This window comes from Ochotona curzoniae, unplaced genomic scaffold (assembly GCF_017591425.1).
Source record: "Ochotona curzoniae isolate NIBS_2020 unplaced genomic scaffold, NIBS_Ocur_1.0 scaffold_4937, whole genome shotgun sequence".
Taxonomy (NCBI): domain Eukaryota; kingdom Metazoa; phylum Chordata; class Mammalia; order Lagomorpha; family Ochotonidae; genus Ochotona; species Ochotona curzoniae.
Window position 1 is genome coordinate 6,268,818 of NW_024467126.1, and position 20,458 is coordinate 6,289,275.

Genomic DNA, 20,458 nt, shown 5'->3' on the forward strand with positions numbered 1-20,458 from the left:
GGCGGGACCAGTAAGCCTGGAGGCGGGGCGTAGTCAGAACCTGGCCAGGGCACGTGATCCCGAAGGTCGCCCAAGGCACGTGATCCCGAAGGTTGCCCAGGGCCGCGGAGGAAGATGGCGCTGTGGAGCCGGTGCGCCTTGGCCGCGCGCAGGCTGTGGGGCCTGGGAGGTGAGATGGCCGGGCTGGCGTGGGTTACGGAGACGGGGTAGGACGTGGAAGGGCGGAACGAGCGCGCGTGTCCGGCGAGCGATCGTTCTGCCCGCAGCCTGTCTCCATATCGTGTCCGCACCCTCCTCGTGCCAAGCCCTCTCCGTGGGGTCTCTGACACGGCTGTTGCAGGGTTTATATCGTCGTGTTTAGTGCAGGATTAGATCTTCAGTGTGAGGGAACCATGCCAGTGCGGATGACACCTGCTTAAGCGTCTTTCACTGTAGGGCAGGGGGAGGAGGAGACCGGGGCAGGAGGAGGAGGAGACTTGGAGCGGGGGGGAGACCTGGGACAGGAGGAGGAGGAGACCTGGGACAGGAGGTGGAGACCTGGGGTGGGAGGAGACCTGGGGCACCCAGGCCTGTCCCTCAGTGTCCCTCTGCCCTTCCCCTTGCTACCAGACTGTATATACCTGCTCCTGTGGGCAGGTGACTGTGAAAAGTGAATCTGCTGCTCCCCATCCCCACGGGTGATGTCCTTCCCCAGTGAGGGCACTGAGTGGGGTCATCCATGGCACTTGGCGTGCTCTGGGTCAGCTCTCATGTGGTGGATGTGTGGTCCTTCCTCATGGTGGACACATGTCCTCCCTGGTGGATGTGTGGTCCTTCTCCATGGTGGATGTGATCCTTCCTCATGGTGGACGGGTGGTGCTTCTCTATGGTGGATGTGTGGTCCTTCTCTGCGTGGTCCTTCCCTGTGATGGATGCATGATCCTTTTTCATGGTGCATATGTGGTCCTTCTCCATGGTGGACGCATGGTTGTTCCTCATAGTTAACACGTGGTCCTTCTCCATGGTGGATGTGTGGTTGTTCTCATTGTGGGAGGGTATATTGTGCTGGTCAGCCTGGGGTCAGGGGCCCTTGCACAGTGGCCTCTGCCATTGGGCCTTGTGCTGTCAGCACTGCAGGTGGTGGAAGGCTCCCACCTCTGGTCAATGCATCAGCCATCTCTGGGAGCCCAAGAAGTTCTGGGAAGTTCTCCTTGCAGGATGTGGCTGCACTGATTCGCTCTGGAGCCTGCCAGCGTGTGGTGGTCATGGTGGGCGCTGGCATCAGCACCCCCAGTGGCATCCCCGATTTCAGGTACAGCTGCCATTCTGATGCGCTTGGTGCTGCTGCCATGCTCTGCTGTGCCATGCCCTGCCACACCCTGCTATGCCATACCCTACCATTCTACACCCTGCCCTGCCATACTCTGCTGTCACACCCTGCCATGCTTTGCTCTGCCAAACTCTGCTATTCCACACCTTGCTCTACTCTGCCACGCCCTGCCCTGCCACACCCTGCCCTGCTCTGCCATGCCTTGCTATGCCATGCTCTCCTTTCCCACACTCTTCTTGCCTGCTCTTGCTGAGCTTAGAGTTGCCCCCTCTGCAGGTCTTCAGGCAGCGGCCTCTACAGTAACCTGCAGAAGTACAACCTGCCTTACCCCGAGGCAATTTTTGAACTCGAGTTCTTCTTTCATAACCCCAAGCCCTTCTTCATGTTGGCCAAGGAGCTGTACCCAGGGAACTACAGACCCAATGTCACCCACTACTTCCTCCGCCTGCTGCATGACAAGGGGCTGCTTCTGCGGCTGTACACGCAGAACATCGACGGGCTTGAGAGGGGTGAGCTGGGGGCTAGGCCTCGCTGAACCTCTTGGGAATCTCCCTGACCTCCAGGGTGTGTCCACCTCAGGGCATTTAGGGGCCACTTTCCCAGCATCCCTGTGGGCATGAGTTCTGCTGAGACCCCACCGCTCGGTGTCACCTGGGTTGACTCCTGGGAGGGTGGGGCTGCCTGCCTGGTTTCAGCACTGCAGTCAGGGCAGACCTGGGGTGGAGGCCCCCACTGTGGTCACAATTTCAGAAGCCACCATGTATCCCGTTCCCACAGAAAAGCGTCTCTCAGTGGGTGGAGGCATGGGTTTTTGTGTGGCGCATGTGTGGTTAGGCATGGTCCTTACTGTCTCATATGTCTTGGTGCCCACGCTCTGATGGCCTCGCCCCACCTGGGGGCCCTCAGTGCTTCGTGGGGAGTCCCCTCCGCTGACCCAGCAACCTCAGTGGCCCAGAGCCCTGTGCATCCTTCCCCCACTGCACACAGTCTCGGTTGCCTTTCAGCATCTGGCATCCCAGCCTCTAAGCTGGTGGAAGCCCATGGGACATTTGCCTCTGCCACGTGCACTGTGTGTCGGCGAAGCTTCCCTGGTGAGAACTTCAGGGTAGGTTGCTGCTGGCTCCCTGTGTGGGGTGGATGCTTCTGCCTCCAGCTAGGGCCTCTGTCCACCCTGGCATCCCCTCGTGAGAGGTTCTGTGCAGGCACAGCCACAGGCCGTGTTCATACTCCCATGCATTGGCCCTTCACTCAGCAGTGCACTGAGGGCATTCGCTTGGCTGTGAATTCTGCTCCGTTTGTGACCTTATGGAGTGACTGCCCTCCGTGAGCAGTATGGCAGCCCTAGGTCGGTGAGTGTCCTGCAGGACAGTGTGGGAAACTTGTGGGCAATGCACGTGTCCCCCAGAAGCACCATCTTGGCAAGAATCCTCTCACTCATTTATTCTCTCAAGCAAAGTGTTCGCTCACAGTTCCCCATTTAGCATGTGCAGTGCCTGTGTGGTGTGTGTGTGAGGCATGTGCAGTACCGTGTGTGGTGTGTGCAGTACCGTGTGGGGTGTGTGTGTGGTGTGGTGCATGTGCAGTACCGTGTGGGGTGTGTGTGGTGTGGTGCATGTGCAGTACCGTGTGGGGTGTGTGTGTGTGGTGTGGTGCATGTGCAGTACTGTGTGGGGTGTGTGTGTGATGTGGTGCGTGTGCAGTACCGTGTGGGGTGTGTGTGGTGTGGTGCGTGTGCAGTACCGTGTAGGGGGTGTGTGTATGTGGTGTGTGGCGTGTGCAGTACTGTGTGGGGTGTGTGTGGTGTGTAGTGTGTGTGCAGCTGTCACCTCTATTGCATGGCATTCTCTACTTACTCACCTGTGGCTCCTTGGTCCCTCGCTGCTGGATGAGGGTGAGCTGCAGGTTGCCCCACCCTGGCTGTGCCTCCTGTGTGTCACCTGGGTCCCTTTGCTCTGGTTTCCTATCATGTCCACTGCGTTTTGTACTTTTCCACACTTAACCGACACTTTGGCTGTCCTGTCTTTCCTCCGCCCCCTGAAATGAAAGGAGTGAACCAGCAGGATAATCTGTCTTCTGTAAATCTGTGTTTCAAATAAGTAAACTTTTAAAGAAACCTTTTAAAAATGCCACTGGCTGTGAAGGACTGCCTCGGGGAGCCAGGTCTGAGCTCCTCTCCTGCGCAGCTCCCTGGCGCAGCGTGCACTCAATGCCGCACCCATGTGTGGATGTTGGGGCTGCCGTCAGCATCAGCCAGCCATGAGGCCAAGCTGAATGCCACCCAGGGCTGAGGCCAGCCACTGCCAGCCCAGCTACACTGAGGGTCGGGTCTGTCCCCTGTGTGCCACTGGGGCCGAGTACTGTCAGTGGTGTCTGCTGAGGCGCTGGGGACAAAGTCATTGGAAATTCGCCCCACTCGACCCATTGCCCCTGCTCCCACATTCAAAGTAGGTGGCTGCCGCTGGGCCAGCTGGTCTTGGGGTCTGTGCGCTGGTCTCGGCTTTTGTGAGTGACTCATTTCACAAGGCGTTGCCTGCCTCTCTGTTGTCCAGGTTGACGTGATGGCAGGCAGGGTCCCCTCCTGCCCGGTCTGCACGGGCGTGGTGAAGCCTGACATTGTGTTCTTCGGGGAGCCGCTGCCCCACAGGTTCTTCTTGCATGTAGTGGACTTTCCCATGGCGGACCTGCTGCTCATCCTGGGGACCTCACTGGAGGTGTGGGGGCTCAGCTGGGCAGGGAGGCGTTGGGGTGCTTCTGGCCTGGAGGCAGGAGGTGGCTCTGGGTGTGGGGTAAGAAGGGTGGGTCCTGTGCTGGGGGATGTGCTGGAGACCAGCTCCAGCTGACTGAGAGCTTGCAAAGGATGCGTGGATCGGTGAGATGATAGGAAGAGATAAGACACGGACCACTATAGCTTGATGCTCATAATGGACAACTCAGCAAAGTTGCCTTCTTTATTTATACATAAATCATCACAAATTTTGCACAACATCCAATTGTTTCATTTTTCATTACATCATGGTTATGAAAATGCAAGAAGCAATCCTAAAAAATATTTTTCTATTTCAAAGAAAACATTCTTAACAAACCATTTCTCATTGAAACCTGCAATCACCTGGCTGAAGCCAGGAACTCCACGGTTGGCAGCGCATGCAGTTACATAGTGACAAGTAGTTCACTTATACTCAAAATCAATTTTTACTAAACACAAACTAACATTGATTAAAATATTAAGAATACAGAATTAAAAGATCATAAATGAGAGGATTTTATAAAAGGATATAACATAGATTCTTTGCTAAATGTTATAATCAAATCATGCATTAATTACGGTCACCTTCACCTAGTGCTGATTCAATTGTTTTTTATTCTTTTGTTAAAGGGCAGTGAAAGGGATCAAGGCAATTCAGCTAATTTATAAACAGAGGGCCTCTACAAGAAACTTCCTTTCATCTATATAAACTATTTTCTTTCCCTAAATATAGATGCCAATATAAGATAGAAATTTTTTTAAAACAGATTTATTATTATTTTTTTATTGGAAAGGCAGATATGCAGAGAGGAGAGACAGAGAGGAAGATCTTCCGTCTGATGATTCACTCCCCAAGTGAGCGCAACGGCCGATACTATGCCGCTCTGAAGCCAGGAGCCTCTTCCGGGTCTCCCACACAGGTGCAGAGTCCCAAAGCTTTTGGCCGTCCTCGACTGCTTTCCTGGGCCACAGGCAGGGAGCTGGAAGGGAAGCGGGGCTGCCGGGGATAGAACCAGCACCCATATGGGATCCTGGGCATGCAAGGCGAGGACCTTAACCACTGCGCCATCGCGCTGGGCCCAAGATAGAAATTTTTATAAATTGTTTTCTTTCCCTAAATATAAGTGCCAGTATAAGATTGAGATTTAAGCCATTTTGAGGGGGTTTTGTTTTGTTTCCTTTTAGAAGATGCTCCACATATTTTGCTTTCTTGTGATAAGAAACTAAAATGTGTCATATCATGTGTTGTAACAGTTTGAGGTGTATGGTAAACAAACTCTTTGTACCTCCATGATTGCCATCTATTCCAGTATATTATGAAGCCGTTTCTTAAGGAAAACATTACTTATACTAGGGCAAACTTCAGGACAAAAATGGGCACATAACAGGATGTTTGGAAAGATAGTGGGCTCAATTGTACTATTGTATATTTTGGCTGTGTGTCATAGCCTTACATTACTAAAGGTGTTTTTATCGTAACATGATTGATCAATTTGAGGTGTCATACCAGTTACAGGAATCACTTCACATTAACAAAAAAACAACAACAATATCCTCAAAAGAATTCTATGAAACATCAGAGAGGTGACTGAGTTCCATACAATGGGTGAGGCAGCAATGAGGTGACCAGAGACATTCTGCCAGGCCTTGTCTCACACTCAGAAACCCCTCGTAGCCTTGCTAACTGAGGAGCGGTGCTCATCACACACCCATGCCATCTGACCCAACTGCATGGCTCCCCACAGGGATGGGTGCCATGCCCAAGGCAGTGATGACCCTATCTAGGGACACGCCCAGGGCACAGGGACATCACAGAGTGTGTGGCTGGCAGGAGGGTAGGGAGGGGGTAGCCGGGTCACTCCGATTAGGCAGGGGAAGTTCAGTTGCAGAAAAGAAGTGATAGCTTTGTAACATAGGGGGTGGCTACTGGCCATGGAGTACCTGCTGTGCCTGTCTTCCAGGTGGAGCCATTCGCCAGCCTGTCTGAGGCTGTAGGGAACTCGGTGCCCCGAGTGCTCATCAACTGGAACCTGGTGGGGTCCTTGGCCTCTCGTCCACGCAGCAGGGATGTGGCCCGGCTTGGGGACGTGGTGCGTGGTGTGGAGGAGCTGGTGGAGCTTCTGGGTTGGACACAGGACATGCAAGACCTTGTGCAGCAGGAAACAAGAAAGGTATGACTACTGTGCAGGGCTTGGGGTCTTCATGGTGTGAAGGCTGGGGTCTGGGGTCCCCTGAAGAGGAGCTGGGTCTGGGGTCCCCTGGTGTGGGGTCTGGGGCTGGGGTCTTCCTGGTGAGGAGTTGGGGCCTGAGGTCCCCTGGTGTGGGGGCTGGGGCCTGGGGTGTCCTGGTAAGGAGCTGGGGCCTGTGGGTCCCCTGATGAGGAGCTGGGTCTGGGGTCCCCTGGTATGGGGGCTGGGGCCTGGGGTTTTCCTGGTGAGGAGTTAGGGTCTAGTCCCCCTGGTGTGGAGCTGGATGACCTGAGGTCTGGCAGGTGATGCAGGTCAACAAGTGGTTGATGTTCCCTGCACCTTGTGGAGGGGCCAGGCTTATACTTGCAAGCTTCTAGATGCAGTTTTGAGGCCACAGATCTGCCTCCTGCCAACTGCCAAAACTTATGATCTTGAGTGGAGTGGCAGAAAGCAGTGAGGGCCATGGGACACGTGGGATCGGCCCCAAGGGTCCCGGTCAGAGCCATGGGGCACGTGGGAGCGACTCCGAAGGTCCCAGTCAGAGCCATGGGGCACGTGGGATCGGCCCCAAGGGTCCGGGTCAGAGCCGTGGGGCTCAGGGCTGCTTTCTGTGATGGGTGGTGTGACACTGTGCATTCATCAGATGTGTTACACCTGCTGTCTGCCCCAGTCCACTACAGCACAGACAAGCACTCTCCCCACCTTCTAGTGCAATCTGTGTCTTACCCAGAGTGGACCTAGCAACTGCTTGGTTACTAAGGGGGTGAGATGGACTTTGTCATCCACATACGGCCCTGCCACCCTCAATTCCAGGATCCAGTTTATTCCTGAACTAGCTGAGGGCCTGGATGTAGGTGCCATTTCTGTGGGATGGCAAGCTGGCTCACAAGCAGTAGGGACCCTGGTCAGGCCAGTTCATAGACCTGGGCGAGGGAAGCATTTTTCCAGCTCTCCTGGCCTACTAGGGAGGCCTTAGAGAAGGTGCTGCTGCCATTCTGGCTCCAGAATTATGGATGTTGGTTGTGGTTTCTGAGCTGTCCACACAGGAACCCCTCCTCCTATGAGGAGAGCCAAGATGTAAACCTGTGTCTGAGTAGGCAGAAGGTCCCCAGGACTGCCACTCTGGTCACAGTGCCAGGCCACACCAGGGGGCCACAGCACTTGCTGTCACAAATCAGATCTCAGCTCCATCTCGTCCCGAGTCTTGAAACGGCCCAGCAGTCGCTCTCACTGTCCATCTCTCCCCTGTGCCACAGCTGGATGGATTGGACAAATAGGACATGGGTGACTCACAGGAAGCCGTATGTGAGGACTGGAGCAGACACTGGCCAGACAAGCACATGTGGTCCTTTCTGCTGAGTCGCCTGGAGCTCTGTGTGCTGACCACCAGCGTGGGAGCTTCGTCCTGGTGGTGGATAGAGCCAAACCAGGGACTGAGTGGCTTGGTCCTAGGGGTCTGGATCTCCTTATTGGCCTCCCTGTAAGTTACACACTTTGTGACATCAGACAGAGTAAACCTCAGCCCAAGTGGACGTCTGTTGTCACTGATTCCTGGGGTCGGGGTGGGAGACATCAGAACAAAGCCCCTTTGTCCAGGTCAGCGCACTTGGAAGCCCTGTCGCTCCTGTGGGGAAAGGACACGGATAGTTCAGCCATTCCCAACTACCAGCATCCAGCCCTGGAATTGTCTCGTGCCTTTGTTGATATCCTGACCCCAGGGCTGTGGGGTGCCCACTGAAAGCTCTGTCCTGAAGAGGTAGCCTGGCCTCACAGCGTGACAGCTATACCCTCACCTGTGCTCACTTCTCTGCCTGTGGGCCACTCCCCATGCTCACCTCCCTGTGTGTGGGCCATTCCCCATGCTCACCTCCCTGCGAGTGGGCCATTCCCTGTGCTTGCCTCCTGTGTGAGCTGTTCCCCCATGCTCACCTCCCTGTGTGTGGGCCATTCCCTGTGCTTGCCTCCTGTGTGAGCTGTCCCCCATGCTCACCTCCCTGTGTGTGAGCCATCCCCTGTGTGTAGGCCATCCCTGTGTTCGCCTCTTGTGTGTGGGCCATTCCCCCATGCTCACCTCCTGTGTGAGCTGTCCCCTGTGCTCACCTCCCTGCATGTGAGCTATCATTTCCACCCTGAACCACACCTCCCTGGATAGAAGCTGACAACCACAACACGCACTGTGGCCATGTTGAAAAACCCCGTGTTTCCCCCTTTCTTTAGTATTTTACATGACGCACAGACATAGGAGCATACATTCTTGCCCAACATCATTTTTATTGTGGGATGTTTTGTGGCTGTCTCATAAAGGGCTTTTCCCTTCACATCATGTGGTTCCCGAGCTTGCTGGAAATAGGTGGGGCTGTTGCCACATCTGCATGTGGCTTCCAGCATCCTCACGCCCAGCCTGACCCTGCCCTGATGTGCTGGCTCGTGTCCAGGCAGGCCCTGTGGTCCATATGCTCTTGTGGCAGCATGAAAACCAACTTCATCTGTGCCTGGAGTCACAGCGGGACAAGGCTGCCAGTTGGGGACAGCATGGCCAGAGCAAAACCTTGGGAGGAAGGGGGAATCCCAGGCTGCGGAGGGGCCCGGGCCCCTCCCGGCTCCAGAGGCAGCACCAGTTTTAGTTTGCAGAGCAGAAGGGTCCTCAGTCCGGGTCCGAGTCGGTGTCTGAGGAGAGCTGCCCTTCCATGGTTTGGCTCATGGCCTCTTGCAGGGGTGTGAGGTGGCCCTGGGGGTTCATGCCCATGGGCTGGATGACCTTCTGCCTGCAGGGGACAGGCAGAATGCTGGGGAGGGGCCACTGAGATGCCACCACCCATTGAGACGTCCACTGCCCAGAGATACCAACCTCCATGCTCACTGCCACTGATGCCCACCGTCCTCTGAGATACCCACTGCTTACTCCCTGAGACACTGAACAGACTCCTGGGGCCTTGGTTTTGTCATCTCTGAAGGGCCCAATATCAACTGGACCTGCACCCTCCCCAGGGCTGTGCCCGAGACCTCCTGACCTCCCAGCCCCCTGCCCACAGCCATCCCACAGTGCACCTTGAAAGCTTGTCAAACATGTTCACCAGCTTCATGGCCTCGTGCTCCTTCTGCTCATCCGTCATGCCTGCCATGGGGTTGGGCGGCCTCTCCTCCACCCTCCCGGTCACTGGGTTGATGCTGTCTCTCAGGAGGGGACGTGTGGATTTATTAGCAGAGAGTTGGGGATGGAAGGGTTGTGGAGGGCCAGGGGGAACGCAGCTGCAGGACGGGTTCCCAGGACACCTGGCTGGCAGACAGCCTGGGCTGGAAAGTGTCCTCGTCCTGCCCCACCCACCCCCCATCCCAACGAGGGCAGCAGAGGCTGAGGCCCACACACCTGGCCTTGGCTTCCTTGTACTCGTCTGTGTCCGTGTCCTCGTCCTCCGAGTACTGACCTTCAGGCCGGCCCCCTGCCATGAGGCCCCGGGCAGCCAGGAGACCGGCAGCGTTCCCATACCCGGTGTACTTGATGAACCGGGGCACTGGGGGACAAGGGGACATCAGCGCTGGACGCTGCCATGAAGGGCCAGGCCAGGGCGCCCCAGCTCACCGCTCTCAGAGCACAGGACAAACAGGAACTCTGCAGCCACCCTCTTCACATCCGTGTCCAGGTGTGTCATGAGCCGGACCAGCTTGTTCCGCAGCTGCTCCCCGACCTCGGGCCGCGTCCGCACGTCACGCAGTGGGGGTAGGACCTGGGCAGGCAGTGGCCCCTGAGCCTGGGGTCTGTCAAACCCCACCCAGGCCAACTCCAGAGCCACACATCTGGGCCCAGGGCCCTGCTCCCATGCCACACACCTAGGCCCAGGCTCCCATGCCACATATCTGGGCCTAGGGCCCCGCTCCGGAGCCACATACCTGGGCCTTCAGGAACTTCCTGGCTGGACGGTGCATGCGGGCACACTCTGTCAGCACGCTCAGCACGGGGGCCACACCCTCCTTCAGCCTGTGCGTCTGCGGAGAAGCATGTGTCAGCTTGACCGTAGACCCAGCGTGGACACTGGCCCAGCTGGTCCGGGCCCGACTACAGCCAGATGCTCATACCAAGGCACAGTACCCAGACTGCCCACACAGCCAACACTCTTGTCCCTGCCCAGCCTCTCTGATGTGAGTGGTAAACAGCTACAAGCAGGGTATCCCACGCACAACAGCCTTGCCTGACCCCTGTCCTCTGCCCAGAGCACCTCCTGTAGGCCTGAGTCTGAGCCACCAATCCCCCAAGGACTGCCCATGCATGCAATAGTGCTGTCTATGGGAGCCCCAAAGGCCACTGGATCTTGGCTGGACCCCCTGCAGTTTTCAGCAAAAGCAGGTACGTGGAGGAAGAGAAGCGAGGCCAGCAAACCACATAATTCTGGCCCAGGCATCCACTACCAGTGTGGATGGCACAGAAACAGCAACCAGAGCCACAGCCACTGGAGGGCCTGCATGGCAAGCCCCGCCCACCCAGAGCAGGCCCTGTTTACCCAGCACCTGCCCAGTGAAGGCTCTGTCCACCAAGCGGCCACTTAGTGAGCCCCACCCACTTGGAGCAGGTCACACCCATCCGGAACCTGCTCAGCAGGGCCCTGCCCACCTGGAGTAGCCGCTTCTCGAGGAAGGCAAGGAGGACCCCGACCACGTCCATGTTGGCCCCCAGGAACTCTAGGCAGCCTTCGTGGGGCTCCAGGGTTAGAAGGACATCTAAACACCGCAGGGGCAGGTTCCCCAGGAGGTTCACGGCATGGCTGGGGGCAGAGGAATGGGCTGCAGCAGGTGCCCTGGGACACCCTGCTGAGACCACAGGGGATCTGACCCAGGGTCTTGGGAGCCACAGTTTCCACACATGCACTGAGGCTGCGGCTGACCTCTGGGACACCTCCCTGCTTAGCCTAAACCTCCAGGCCAGGCCATCCAGTTCTAGGAGCCAGGATGAGGAACTACTTCTCATCCCTGCCTCTGACTCCTCCCCTAAACCCACAGCAGTCATCCCAACCACTTTACAAGCATCCCACAAAGCAGTGGGGGGCAGCCTAGGCCCAGTGACACCCATCAAGACTAGGCACCAAATGAGGAACCAGGTTCCCTCCAGGCCTCACCCTTCCCGTGCACCCACTATCCCAGCCCACAGGCCCCGCCCTCCCCATGCACCCCACCTTCTGAGCCCACAGTCCCTGCCCTCCCCCATACACCCACCATCCCAGCCCACAGGCCCCACCCTCACCCGTGGAATTCCTCCGTGCGGTCTCCCGCAGTGACCATCAGGCAGTGGCGCAGAAGCATCCCCAGGCGCCGGTACAGGGCAACATCTTCCTGACCATGGAATAAGGACTGCTGTGGCAGGAAGCCCCGCCCACCCCAACTCAGGCAACCCAGGGATCAAGAGTAGCTCCCCACACTTAGATCCTGGAGATGCTGCTGAGAGTGGGGCTAGCGGAGACCCTGACGTTTTCCTGACAGGTGGGCAGACTCACAGCATGACGTCAGGGCACCCTTCCCAGGTGGTGACGTCACTCTGCATCTGGCTCCCCCACCCAGCCTGTGACCTCAGACACCCCATCATCCAGGGTCCCTCACCTCCTCCGCCTCCCCCTTGACTGAGTCGAAGGTGATGTTGAAGAGCACTTTAAGGATCTCCATGGCGCGCTCTGTCTCTGGCAGGGGCAGCGACTCAGGCGGGCCCAGGGTGGGCGTCGCACCCAGCGTGTGCTGCAGGGCGTCGGTCAGCAGGTGCACCCCGTGCAGCTCGGCGAACAGCTGCCGGCGAACGTCGGTGCGCAGCGCGGTCAGCAGGAATAGCAGCCGCAAGTCGAAGAAGCGCACATCGTGTGGAACGCTCCCCTCCCGGTTCAGCTCCACGCGCGCCGCCAGCCGCACTACCAGGCCGGCCTCGGCTGCCAGCGCCTGTGCCGCGGGGCTGCTGAGCACCAGATTGCACAGGCACTTGAGGGCCTCGAGGGCCACGTCGGCGTCCGCCAGCTCCGGGCCGCCCTCCGAGGGGGCGACGCCGGCGAGGCGGGCCAGGGCCTGCAGGCTGGGGCGGCCGGCGAACGTGTCCAGGCAGCCGCGGTCCCGGGACAGGATGCGCACGCTCTGCAGCCAGGTGACGCGGTGGGCGGCCGGCAGGCCCCGCTGCAACGCGGACACCAGCAGCTCCGCGAGCCTCTGCGGGCGGCACAGCGGTGGGTTGGTCGGGGCCTTCTCCGTGCCTCCTCCGGGGCCGCCACCCGCCCGCGCGCACCCACCTTCCGGTCCTCGCGCTGCGCGTCGTCGAAGCTGAAGCTCTCTGAGTGCTGCGGGGACACGCGGTGGATGCGGGCGCAGACCCCGCCCCGCAGCAGGCCCCGCCGTGGGCGCACCTGCCCCGCACCGGCTGCATCGGCTGCACCCACATCATCCTCACCAGGCCTGACCCGCACGGGTCGCACCTGCACTGCCCCACCTGCAGGGCCGCACCGGCTGCACCTGTTGCCGGCACCCGCTCCCCGCACGGGCTGCATCTCCCCCTGCACCGGCCTGCCCCACCTGCACCAGCCCCTGCACCCAGCCTGCCCCGCACGGGCTGCACCCACTGCCCCTGCACCCGCTCCCTGCACCGGCCGCGCCCGGCCTGCCCCATCAGCCCCCGCTCCCCGCACAGGCCCCACCTACCCCCGCACCCGCCACGCTCACCTCGCGGTTGTACGCCTGCAGAGCGTCCACGCTCACGTCTTCCCTGCCAGTCTCCACGGCGTCCGCAACCGCCCCGGGTTCCATGGCGCCCGGAAGACGCGGTCCCGGGCCGCACCCGCCGGCCCCGCCCTGGCCCGGAAGCCCAGGGCCGAGCCGAGGGAGGGCAGCGCGGCGCCGGGGAGCGCGGGGAGACGGGCGGTCAGGAGCCGGCGGCGTCCCTGCGGACACCGGCCAGGGAGTGGGGACGGGCTCCGGTGAAGGCGGCGCCGCCGCGGGGCTCACGCTGCCCGGCCCGGCCCAGCCGCCACGCCCCTGCACCAGCACCCGCGGCCGGAGTGACTGGCACGAGAAATGACCAACCAGCGCCCGCGGCCGGAGTGACTGGACAAGGAATGACCAATCGGCGTGGTCGAGCCTCCACGCCCCCGTGTCATCGCCCGCGGCCGGAGTAACTGGCAGGAAGAACGGCCAACCACCGCCCGCTGTGCAGCTGCCTCGCCCTCCTGCTTCCGGTTGTGGCGCCATGTCGTCACGCCCCTCGGCGCTCCGGGCCGTGGGCGGAAGGGGCGGTCCCTGCCGAGGCCGGTCCGAGCAGCTGGACTGTCCCTCCGCTGGACGGTCCGCGGCTGCTGCGCCACGTCAGGACCCGAGCCGCCGGGCCGGAGAAGCGCGCCATGGCCGACTGGGCTCGCGGTGAGCGGGAGAAAGGGACCGGAGCGGGGGGTGTGCGCCCTAGGCGGTCCCTGCGACCGGCGGGCAGACCCTGTGTGGGGTCCGGGCGGGAGTGCCGGGAAGGGCCACGCGCCGAGGTGGGCAGGGGCGCCAACCCATCTTCTGCTGGGTCTTCCCGCCTGACCGGGGCCCCCTGCGGGTTCTGCATGGCGTCCACTGGAGCCAGAGGGCACGGGCCGGTGGCTCCCGGCGTGGCTGGCCTGGTCGGGGCGCCCCACTGCTCGACGGACACAGGTGGACGTCATCGGGTGCCACGCTGCCTGTCTCCGCCCCAAGGTGGTCGAGCTCTCGGCCTGCTCAGGGTTGCCGTGGGCTCAGGTCCCCGGGCCGGGAGCGTGGTCAGGGTGCTGACCCTCGGCCCCTCTCCTCGTAGCCCAGAGCCCCGGCGCCGTGGAGGACATCCTGGACCTCGACAACAAACGCATGGCCGACAGCCTGGCCTCCAAGGTCACCAGGCTCAAGTCGGTGAGTGGTTCCTCTTTGCCCCTGGGGACTGGAGCCAGAGGGCATGGGCCGGTGGCTCAGCTGTGTTAGGGGACAGGGCACCTGGCCTGGCGACTCACAGGCGAGCTCTGGTTGGTCTGAAGGGGAGAGCCGGCCCACGTCCTGTGTGTGCTCTGGCCCGACCTCGCTGCTGTGTGTCCCATCCAGTTGGCCTTGGACATCGACAGGGATGCGGAAGACCAGAACCGGTACCTGGACGGCATGGTAAGGGACTGTGATTGGCTGCCCGCTGCTGCCCGTCAGCTGCAGGTGGTGAGGCCGCCCCAGTGACCTGCCATCCCTCCCCCACCCCCAGGACTCAGAGTTGGCCAGTGTTACCAGCCTGCTCACTGGGAGTGTGAAGCGCTTCTCCTCTGTGGCCCGGTCAGGGCGGGACAACCGCAAGCTGCTGTGTGGAATGGCTGTGGGCCTGATGGTGGCCTTCTTCATCCTCTCCTACCTCTTGTCGAGGGCAAGGACGTGAGCGGGAGGGGCCACAAGGGGCGAGTGTTGTCCCCCAGCCTTGGGCACATGCTTTGGAGTCACCGTTGTGAGTCCCAATCTCTTCCTGGATGACCGCTGCCCTGTGCTTCTGTCTGTGTGACTGGACCCCTTCTCTATGGGGAAACCAAGGTTAACTCCACCCAGCCCTGGACCTGGTCAGAGAAAGGGGTGGGGGTGGAGCCCATGGCTTCTGATGGGTGAAGGTGTCTGTCCTGGGCTCCCCTGGGTAACACTACAACCTGTGGGGGACGCGGCCAGGGCCCAGGGCTGGGGGCTGGGAGCTCCTCAAGGATGCGGCCAGGGCACGGGGGGCAGATGTGTTAGCTGAAGAACAGATCTAGCAGTGGGCTGGCTGGGCCTTGTGGAGTCAGGCGGTGGGAGGGAGGCCCTTGGAAGGACCTGCTGCCGTAGAGCTGCTGGACACTGTCACAGGTTTGCCGCATTCCCCCACTCCCAGCCACTAGCACTTCGCCCTAGCCCGGGCTACCATCCCTTTTCATTTTTGAAAGGTTTGTGTATTTTAAAAGATAAGAGAGGTCTTCCATCTGCTGACTCACTCCCCAGATGCCCACAACAGCTGGAGTTAGCTGAGCTGAAGCCAGGTCTCCCACGTGGGTACAGGGGCCCATGGACTTGGCCATCCTCCATTGCCTTTTCAGGCTTCAGCAGGGAGCTGGATCAGAAGTGGAGCAGCCGGGACTAAAACCCCCATGTGGGACACTGGGATTGAAGGCTCTGTCTTCACTGTGTGACGGTTATCACCACACTGTGATTTCCCGGAGCTACCCTTCCTGTCCCATCTGCCTCTCCTTGGCCCTCACCCCCAGCTTGGGCAGCCCCATGTTCACAAGACGACCTGTCATTGGTGGCCACAGCTGCCTCGGAGTGCCATGTTGACCTCCCTCAGCTGCAGCCTGGTGCCTGGACGACCCACACTGGACTGCCTGGGGCTTCCCTTTCCTTACATATGCTCATCAGGATCCCGATCCAGTCACCTGGTACACTAGACCCTGTCACTTGGACTCCCTCCCAACCCGATCACCTGGCCCCCCTGACCTGGTCTCCTGGCCTACCCGACCTGGTCACCTGGCCCCCCTGCTGCAGCTGCCTCGACTCCTGAGTTTCCAGGAGAAATCACAGCCCCACCTCCACCCTCTGGTCTGCCATCCCTGGACCCTCCAGGCTGGACTGGGCTAGGCTCTGCCTTGTCCTCAGCTGTCCCTTTGCAGGCTCCTCAGGGCCCTTGTTGTGCTCCTGTGCCCCGGGCCATGTGTCCATTTCCTGTGGACTTGGCTCATCTGGTGCCAGGGCGCCAGAAAAGGCTTTGACCCTGCCCCACACCAGCTCCATCTGGCTCTGGCAGCCCGTCTAGCCCCTCCTGGGTTACTGTGCTTTGCAAGTCCTCCAGTCAGGCTGGATCCCATGCCACCACCAGTCCTGTGTCCTGTGGACCCTGTGCCTGTTGCCTCAGCCCTGGGAAGGCCACATGTGGACCAACTGCCGGGGTCAATCTGTGTTGTGAAAGGCATGGCGCCTTAGCTTTGGAGATGTGCAATAAACATGATGTCATCTCCAGTTGTACATGGTCTGTTGTCCTTGAGCTGACCTGGGTCCCCAGCCAGCTCTGGTTCCTAGGGGTGCCCATTCAGTGCCCTACCCACCCCTGCACTGTCTACTGCTTTTGTTCGGTTGCCTGCAGTGTATGCAGGGGAGATGATTGGCCTCTGAGAGGAAGTAATAGTGGTAGCAGTGAGTGGCCTGGCCTGGTATAGCTGAGGGAGAATGGGGTGACAACTCCATGGGGTGTGTCTGACAGCTACCGCCCTCTTCCAGATCTGGGGGGAGATGCAGGCTCTACTCTTTAAGGGCTGACGCCACCCCTTTGTGCTGCCCCTTCTGCGCCTGACAGACCTCCTGGTGCTTCAGTGGAACATGTCAGGTGGAGATGAAGCGGGCTGCATTGCCTGGTCAGCCCTGGGACAAACAGGTGTCTTGGGCATACCACCTGCCTGGCAAGCACCAAGGTTCCTCCCAGCATGATAGCCAGCCCTAGAGCTGGACATGGACTTGGGAACCTTCATCTCTGTTGGCTGGACAGCTACAGCACCAAGTGGCCATGGGAGAGGGACATCAGGCTTGGGCCCTGTACCCCCACCTAGACCCTGGAAGCCATGTCCACTGGAAGCTGCATTCTTCTCTCAACATAACATTTACTAATGGAATCCATGATTTATTAAACAATTTGGGCACTGCAGGAAACAAGATTAACAAATGGGAAATAGTATAGAAAAAGGTCACAAGGTCATGGTGGCCTGGGCACGCCTGGGCTGCCTACAGGACCAGGCCATCTCAGCCCTGCCACTGGAGGACGGTCCAGCCCCGGGGGCCCAACTGTGGTAGCTGAGCCAGGCTATTCCACGTCCACCACCAGGGGTGTCATGTAGTCTGAATGTTTGATGCCAAAGGTGACGATGGGGGCGCAGGGCTTGGTTAGGGTCACCTGGGAAAGAAGTGGTCATGGGAGAGCTGGGGTCACTCTGGTGGGGCTGGGTGGTGCAAAGCCAGGCCTGACCACAGCACTCTCAGCCGTGACTGTCAAGGCACCCAGGGAGGTAGGTGGGAATTGGAGTTCAGGTTCCTGCACCAGAGGGATGGCCTCTGGGACAGGTGCTGGACACACCCAGGGCCCTGCCCCTCTGCTCCCATTCCCTGCATCTGGTCAGGGCTCTGGGCTCCTGACCCCACCCTGCCTTCTCCCCTCTGCTCCCATGCCCTTCCTGCACCTTTTCCGGGCTGTGGGCTCCTGGTCCTGGCTTGAGGGTCTTGTCCCCAGGAGGTGCCACCCGGGCAGCCATGGTGTACTGCGGAGCTTTGAACTTGGTTGCTTGCACATCAGGCTGGCGGTAGGCTGCGGGACCTGGGGTCTGGAGTGCAGGAATTAGCAGGGTTCTGCCTGCACAGCCATGGGGTGCCCCAATGGCAACTTTTAGATCCCAGGGAGCCCTTAGCTGGGGCCATGATCCATGGAGATGACACCCCCTTTTCATGGACAACCTATGTTGGGTCTCCTCCTCGGTCTCAACTTTGCTGGTGGTCACAGCTCAGTTGTGCCATTGTGGGCTCCTCCCTTCCATGAATGTAAGTGTGTGTGTGTGTCACAAGCCCATGGCCTTCTCCTGGCTGTGTGTGTGTCAGACACAAGCCTATGGCGTCCTTCTGGCTGTGTGTGTGTGTAACGAGCCCGTGGCTTCCTCCTGGCTGTGTGGGTGGGTGTGTGCACACGCATGCTCATGAGTCCACAGCTCTCTCCCAGCTGGGACTGTCCTGGTGCTGGCCAGCTCATCACTTCCCCATGCTTGAATGGCTGTCCCAAGCCTTCTGCACCCCCTCCCTGAGGTGGTTCATGGCTTGTTTCTGCTGTGTCTGAGACTGGGTCTCCCTGAGTGCCCCTCTCCTGGCCCATCATCTGCCCCTCCCCAGGGCGGAAACACCTAGAAGGGACAGACTCTCAGGGAGGGGTCTTTGATCTGTCACGGGTGGGGCTGTCCTTGCCTTGTGCAGGTCATCGCTGAAGCTGCCTAGCTTGCTGCGGCCCTTGATGGAGAAGGAGGGCTGGGATACCTTGCCGACCGTGTGGGGTCCCATCACCATGGGAAGCATGTATGCTGCTGGGCCTGTGGAGAGCAGAACCTCAGGATGGGACTCCCAGCTCCTCCTAGCTCCTCCCAGGGACTTCCAGCTTCTCCCAGTTCCTCCCAGAGTCTCCCAGATCCTCCCAGGACTCCCAGCTCCTCCCAGGGACTCCTGGCTCCTCCCAGCTCCTCCCAACTCCTCCCAACTCATCCCAGGAACTCCCACTCCTCCCAGGATTCCTAGTTTCTCCCAGCTCCTTCCAGAACTCCCAGCATCTCCCAGGTCCTTCCAGGACTCCTAGCTCCTCCCAGCTCCTCTCAGGAACTCCTAGCTCCTCCCAGCTTCTCCCAGGACTCCTAGCTACTCTCAGCTCCTCCCAGGGACTCCTAGCTCCTGCTAGCTCTTCCCAGGACTACCAGCTCCTCCCAGCCACACCCCAGGGACTCCTGACTCCTCCCAGCTCCTCCCTTGGGGCTCTCCCTGTCCCACGGGTGGAGGTGGACCTGGAGTGCTGTCCACACGGAAGGTCTTGGTCCGGGCAGAGATGGAGTGACTGGGTGCCGAGTCAAAGACGTGCTTGGTCGATTTCTCAGGGAAGTAATCTCCTGGGAAAGGGTGTTTGCTGAGCTGTGTCCACCAGGGCATCCAGGGTGCAGGCACTGGCTTTTGGATCAGGCACAGGGTTTGGCCACAATCTAGCTGCATCCCATCCCCTGCCTGGGGCACACCCTCACAGGACACTGGCCAGGGCCCTCACCTGGGCCGGGCGTCATCATGGTCTTGGTGTGGTAGCGCCCCAGAATGGAGTAGGCAGGGCCAAGGTCCTTGCCAGTCCTTAGGATCTTGGGGTTCACGCTGTAGCGGGGCCCTGGAGAGCAGTTCTCAGCCAGGAGCATGGGGGCCCCGCGGAAGCTGTAGGCTGGCGCACGCAGCTTGGTGGGTGTGTGTTTCACGAATCCTGTGGGTGGAGCAGGTTCCATCACCCACCCCAGATCCATCCTCTCCACACCCTCCTCACCCTCCTCACCCTCCAGCACCCTATAACCATCCCCACTCCCCATGCCCACCTTGTTCTCCCTATACCCACCCCATTCTCTAGCACCCCACAACCATCCTATTCTCCATACCCACCCTGTCCTCCCCACATCTACACCCACCCTGTCTTTCCCACACCTACCCTGTCCCACCCTGACCTCACCCTACACCTACCCTGTTCTCCCCACAGTCACACCCAAAACCATCCTCCAGCACCTCAAGCCATCCCATTCTCCATACCCCTACCCTATCCTCACAGCATCCTACATACCCCATACCCACCCCATCCTACCCACCCACCATCCCCCCAGCACCCTGACCTCACCCCACACCCTGCCCACCAAGGCATCAGCTCTTACCCGTGGTGGGTGGGATCAGATACTTAGGCCCAGGACTGCTGTAGAGGGCCATGATGGGCCCCCGGGGGCGATGGGGCCTCCAGGTGCCCACCCATACCTCCTCCGCCATGGCAAGCTCTGTCCAGGAGGGTGGCAGGAGCTGGGGGACCTTGACTCAGTTTGGTCCAGTCCCCCATGTCCCCATATGACTCCAGTTAACTGACACCAGTCAGACCAAGAATAACAGCCTCATGGGATCAGGGTCAGAGAGGGGTCTGTGTGCTGGGGCTCACCCACGGGGTCAGGGTCAGGGAGGGGCCTGTGCACTGGGGTCACTCATGGTGTCAGGGTCAGCAACAGGGGGGGCCTGTGTGCTGGAGCTCACCCATAAGGTCAGAGTCACGTCAGGGTCAGGGAGGGGCCTGTGCGCTGGGGTCACTCATGGGGTCAGCGTCCCAAGTGGTTCCTCTCTCCAGGCTTGGGGGCAGCCCCTCCCCTCTGCTTTCCTAGTTGGTGTTCTGACCACTAATCCTACTCTCAGGACCTGTACCTCTGGCCCTGCTAGTCCTACAGGGGCCTGGTGGGTTCCTTCTACTTGAATACCCCAACATGTTGGCAAGGAGCAGGTGACCACAGGGGTGGTTTTGACCGCATCTCTGCCCAGGATGGGGAGTGGGCTGGTTTTGGGGCGGTTACCTCTTCTGGGCAGGAGTGGTTTCTTAGGGACCCAGCCTGATCAGGGGGTACTCTGCCCCGTTCCTGCAAATGGCACATGAGAGCCGTGTCCCTGGTATGGCCTGGGTGGGTC

The 20,458-nt window shown here is 59.8% G+C and overlaps 4 protein-coding genes across 15 annotated transcripts; 2 read left to right on the plus strand and 2 right to left on the minus strand.

Moving 5' to 3' along the window:
• Nucleotides 1–10: 10 nt before the first annotated feature.
• SIRT3 (sirtuin 3) lies at nt 11–8,014 on the plus strand. 8 transcript variants are annotated; one of them, XM_040970635.1, is made up of 7 exons: nt 11–169; nt 1,109–1,291; nt 1,704–1,818; nt 2,314–2,414; nt 3,859–4,020; nt 6,017–6,226; nt 7,501–7,776. In XM_040970635.1, exons 5-7 carry the CDS (start codon nt 3,868–3,870, stop codon nt 7,519–7,521), a joined length of 384 nt encoding a protein of 127 aa, XP_040826569.1. In that variant the 5' UTR covers nt 11–169; nt 1,109–1,291; nt 1,704–1,818; nt 2,314–2,414; nt 3,859–3,867; the 3' UTR covers nt 7,522–7,776. The 8 variants fall into 8 exon arrangements, with proteins under 8 accessions (XP_040826569.1, XP_040826565.1, XP_040826570.1 ...); XM_040970631.1 differs by having other exon boundaries at nt 73–169; nt 1,117–1,291; nt 1,586–1,818; nt 7,501–8,014; XM_040970636.1 differs by having other exon boundaries at nt 95–169; nt 1,117–1,291.
• Nucleotides 8,015–8,495: 481 nt separating this feature from the next.
• On the minus strand, nt 8,496–13,213 carry RIC8A (RIC8 guanine nucleotide exchange factor A). 4 transcript variants are annotated; one of them, XM_040970626.1, is made up of 10 exons: nt 12,926–13,213; nt 12,499–12,546; nt 11,831–12,418; nt 11,478–11,566; nt 10,851–11,001; nt 10,133–10,228; nt 9,825–9,969; nt 9,612–9,756; nt 9,293–9,412; nt 8,496–8,972 (listed from the first exon to the last, which is right to left on the minus strand). In XM_040970626.1, exons 1-10 carry the CDS (start codon nt 13,007–13,009, stop codon nt 8,942–8,944), a joined length of 1,497 nt encoding a protein of 498 aa, XP_040826560.1. In that variant the 5' UTR covers nt 13,010–13,213; the 3' UTR covers nt 8,496–8,941. The 4 variants fall into 4 exon arrangements, with proteins under 4 accessions (XP_040826560.1, XP_040826558.1, XP_040826559.1 ...); XM_040970624.1 differs by having other exon boundaries at nt 8,496–9,009; nt 9,825–9,987; nt 12,926–13,212; XM_040970625.1 differs by having other exon boundaries at nt 8,496–9,009; nt 12,920–13,211.
• Nucleotides 13,214–13,437: 224 nt separating this feature from the next.
• On the plus strand, nt 13,438–15,182 carry BET1L (Bet1 golgi vesicular membrane trafficking protein like). The gene is made up of 4 exons (XM_040970854.1): nt 13,438–13,618; nt 14,031–14,122; nt 14,309–14,365; nt 14,457–15,182. Exons 1-4 carry the CDS (start codon nt 13,600–13,602, stop codon nt 14,622–14,624), a joined length of 336 nt encoding a protein of 111 aa, XP_040826788.1. The 5' UTR covers nt 13,438–13,599; the 3' UTR covers nt 14,625–15,182.
• Nucleotides 15,183–17,051: 1,869 nt separating this feature from the next.
• ODF3 (outer dense fiber of sperm tails 3) lies at nt 17,052–19,782 on the minus strand. Of its 2 annotated transcripts, XM_040970943.1 has the most exons (6): nt 19,672–19,782; nt 19,035–19,235; nt 18,781–18,882; nt 18,197–18,318; nt 17,428–17,568; nt 17,052–17,144 (listed from the first exon to the last, which is right to left on the minus strand). In XM_040970943.1, exons 1-6 carry the CDS (start codon nt 19,778–19,780, stop codon nt 17,055–17,057), a joined length of 765 nt encoding a protein of 254 aa, XP_040826877.1. In that variant the 5' UTR covers nt 19,781–19,782; the 3' UTR covers nt 17,052–17,054. The 2 variants fall into 2 exon arrangements, with proteins under 2 accessions (XP_040826877.1, XP_040826878.1); XM_040970944.1 differs by lacking the exon at nt 17,428–17,568 and having other exon boundaries at nt 17,055–17,144.
• Between the last annotated feature and the right edge of the window lie 676 nt (nt 19,783–20,458).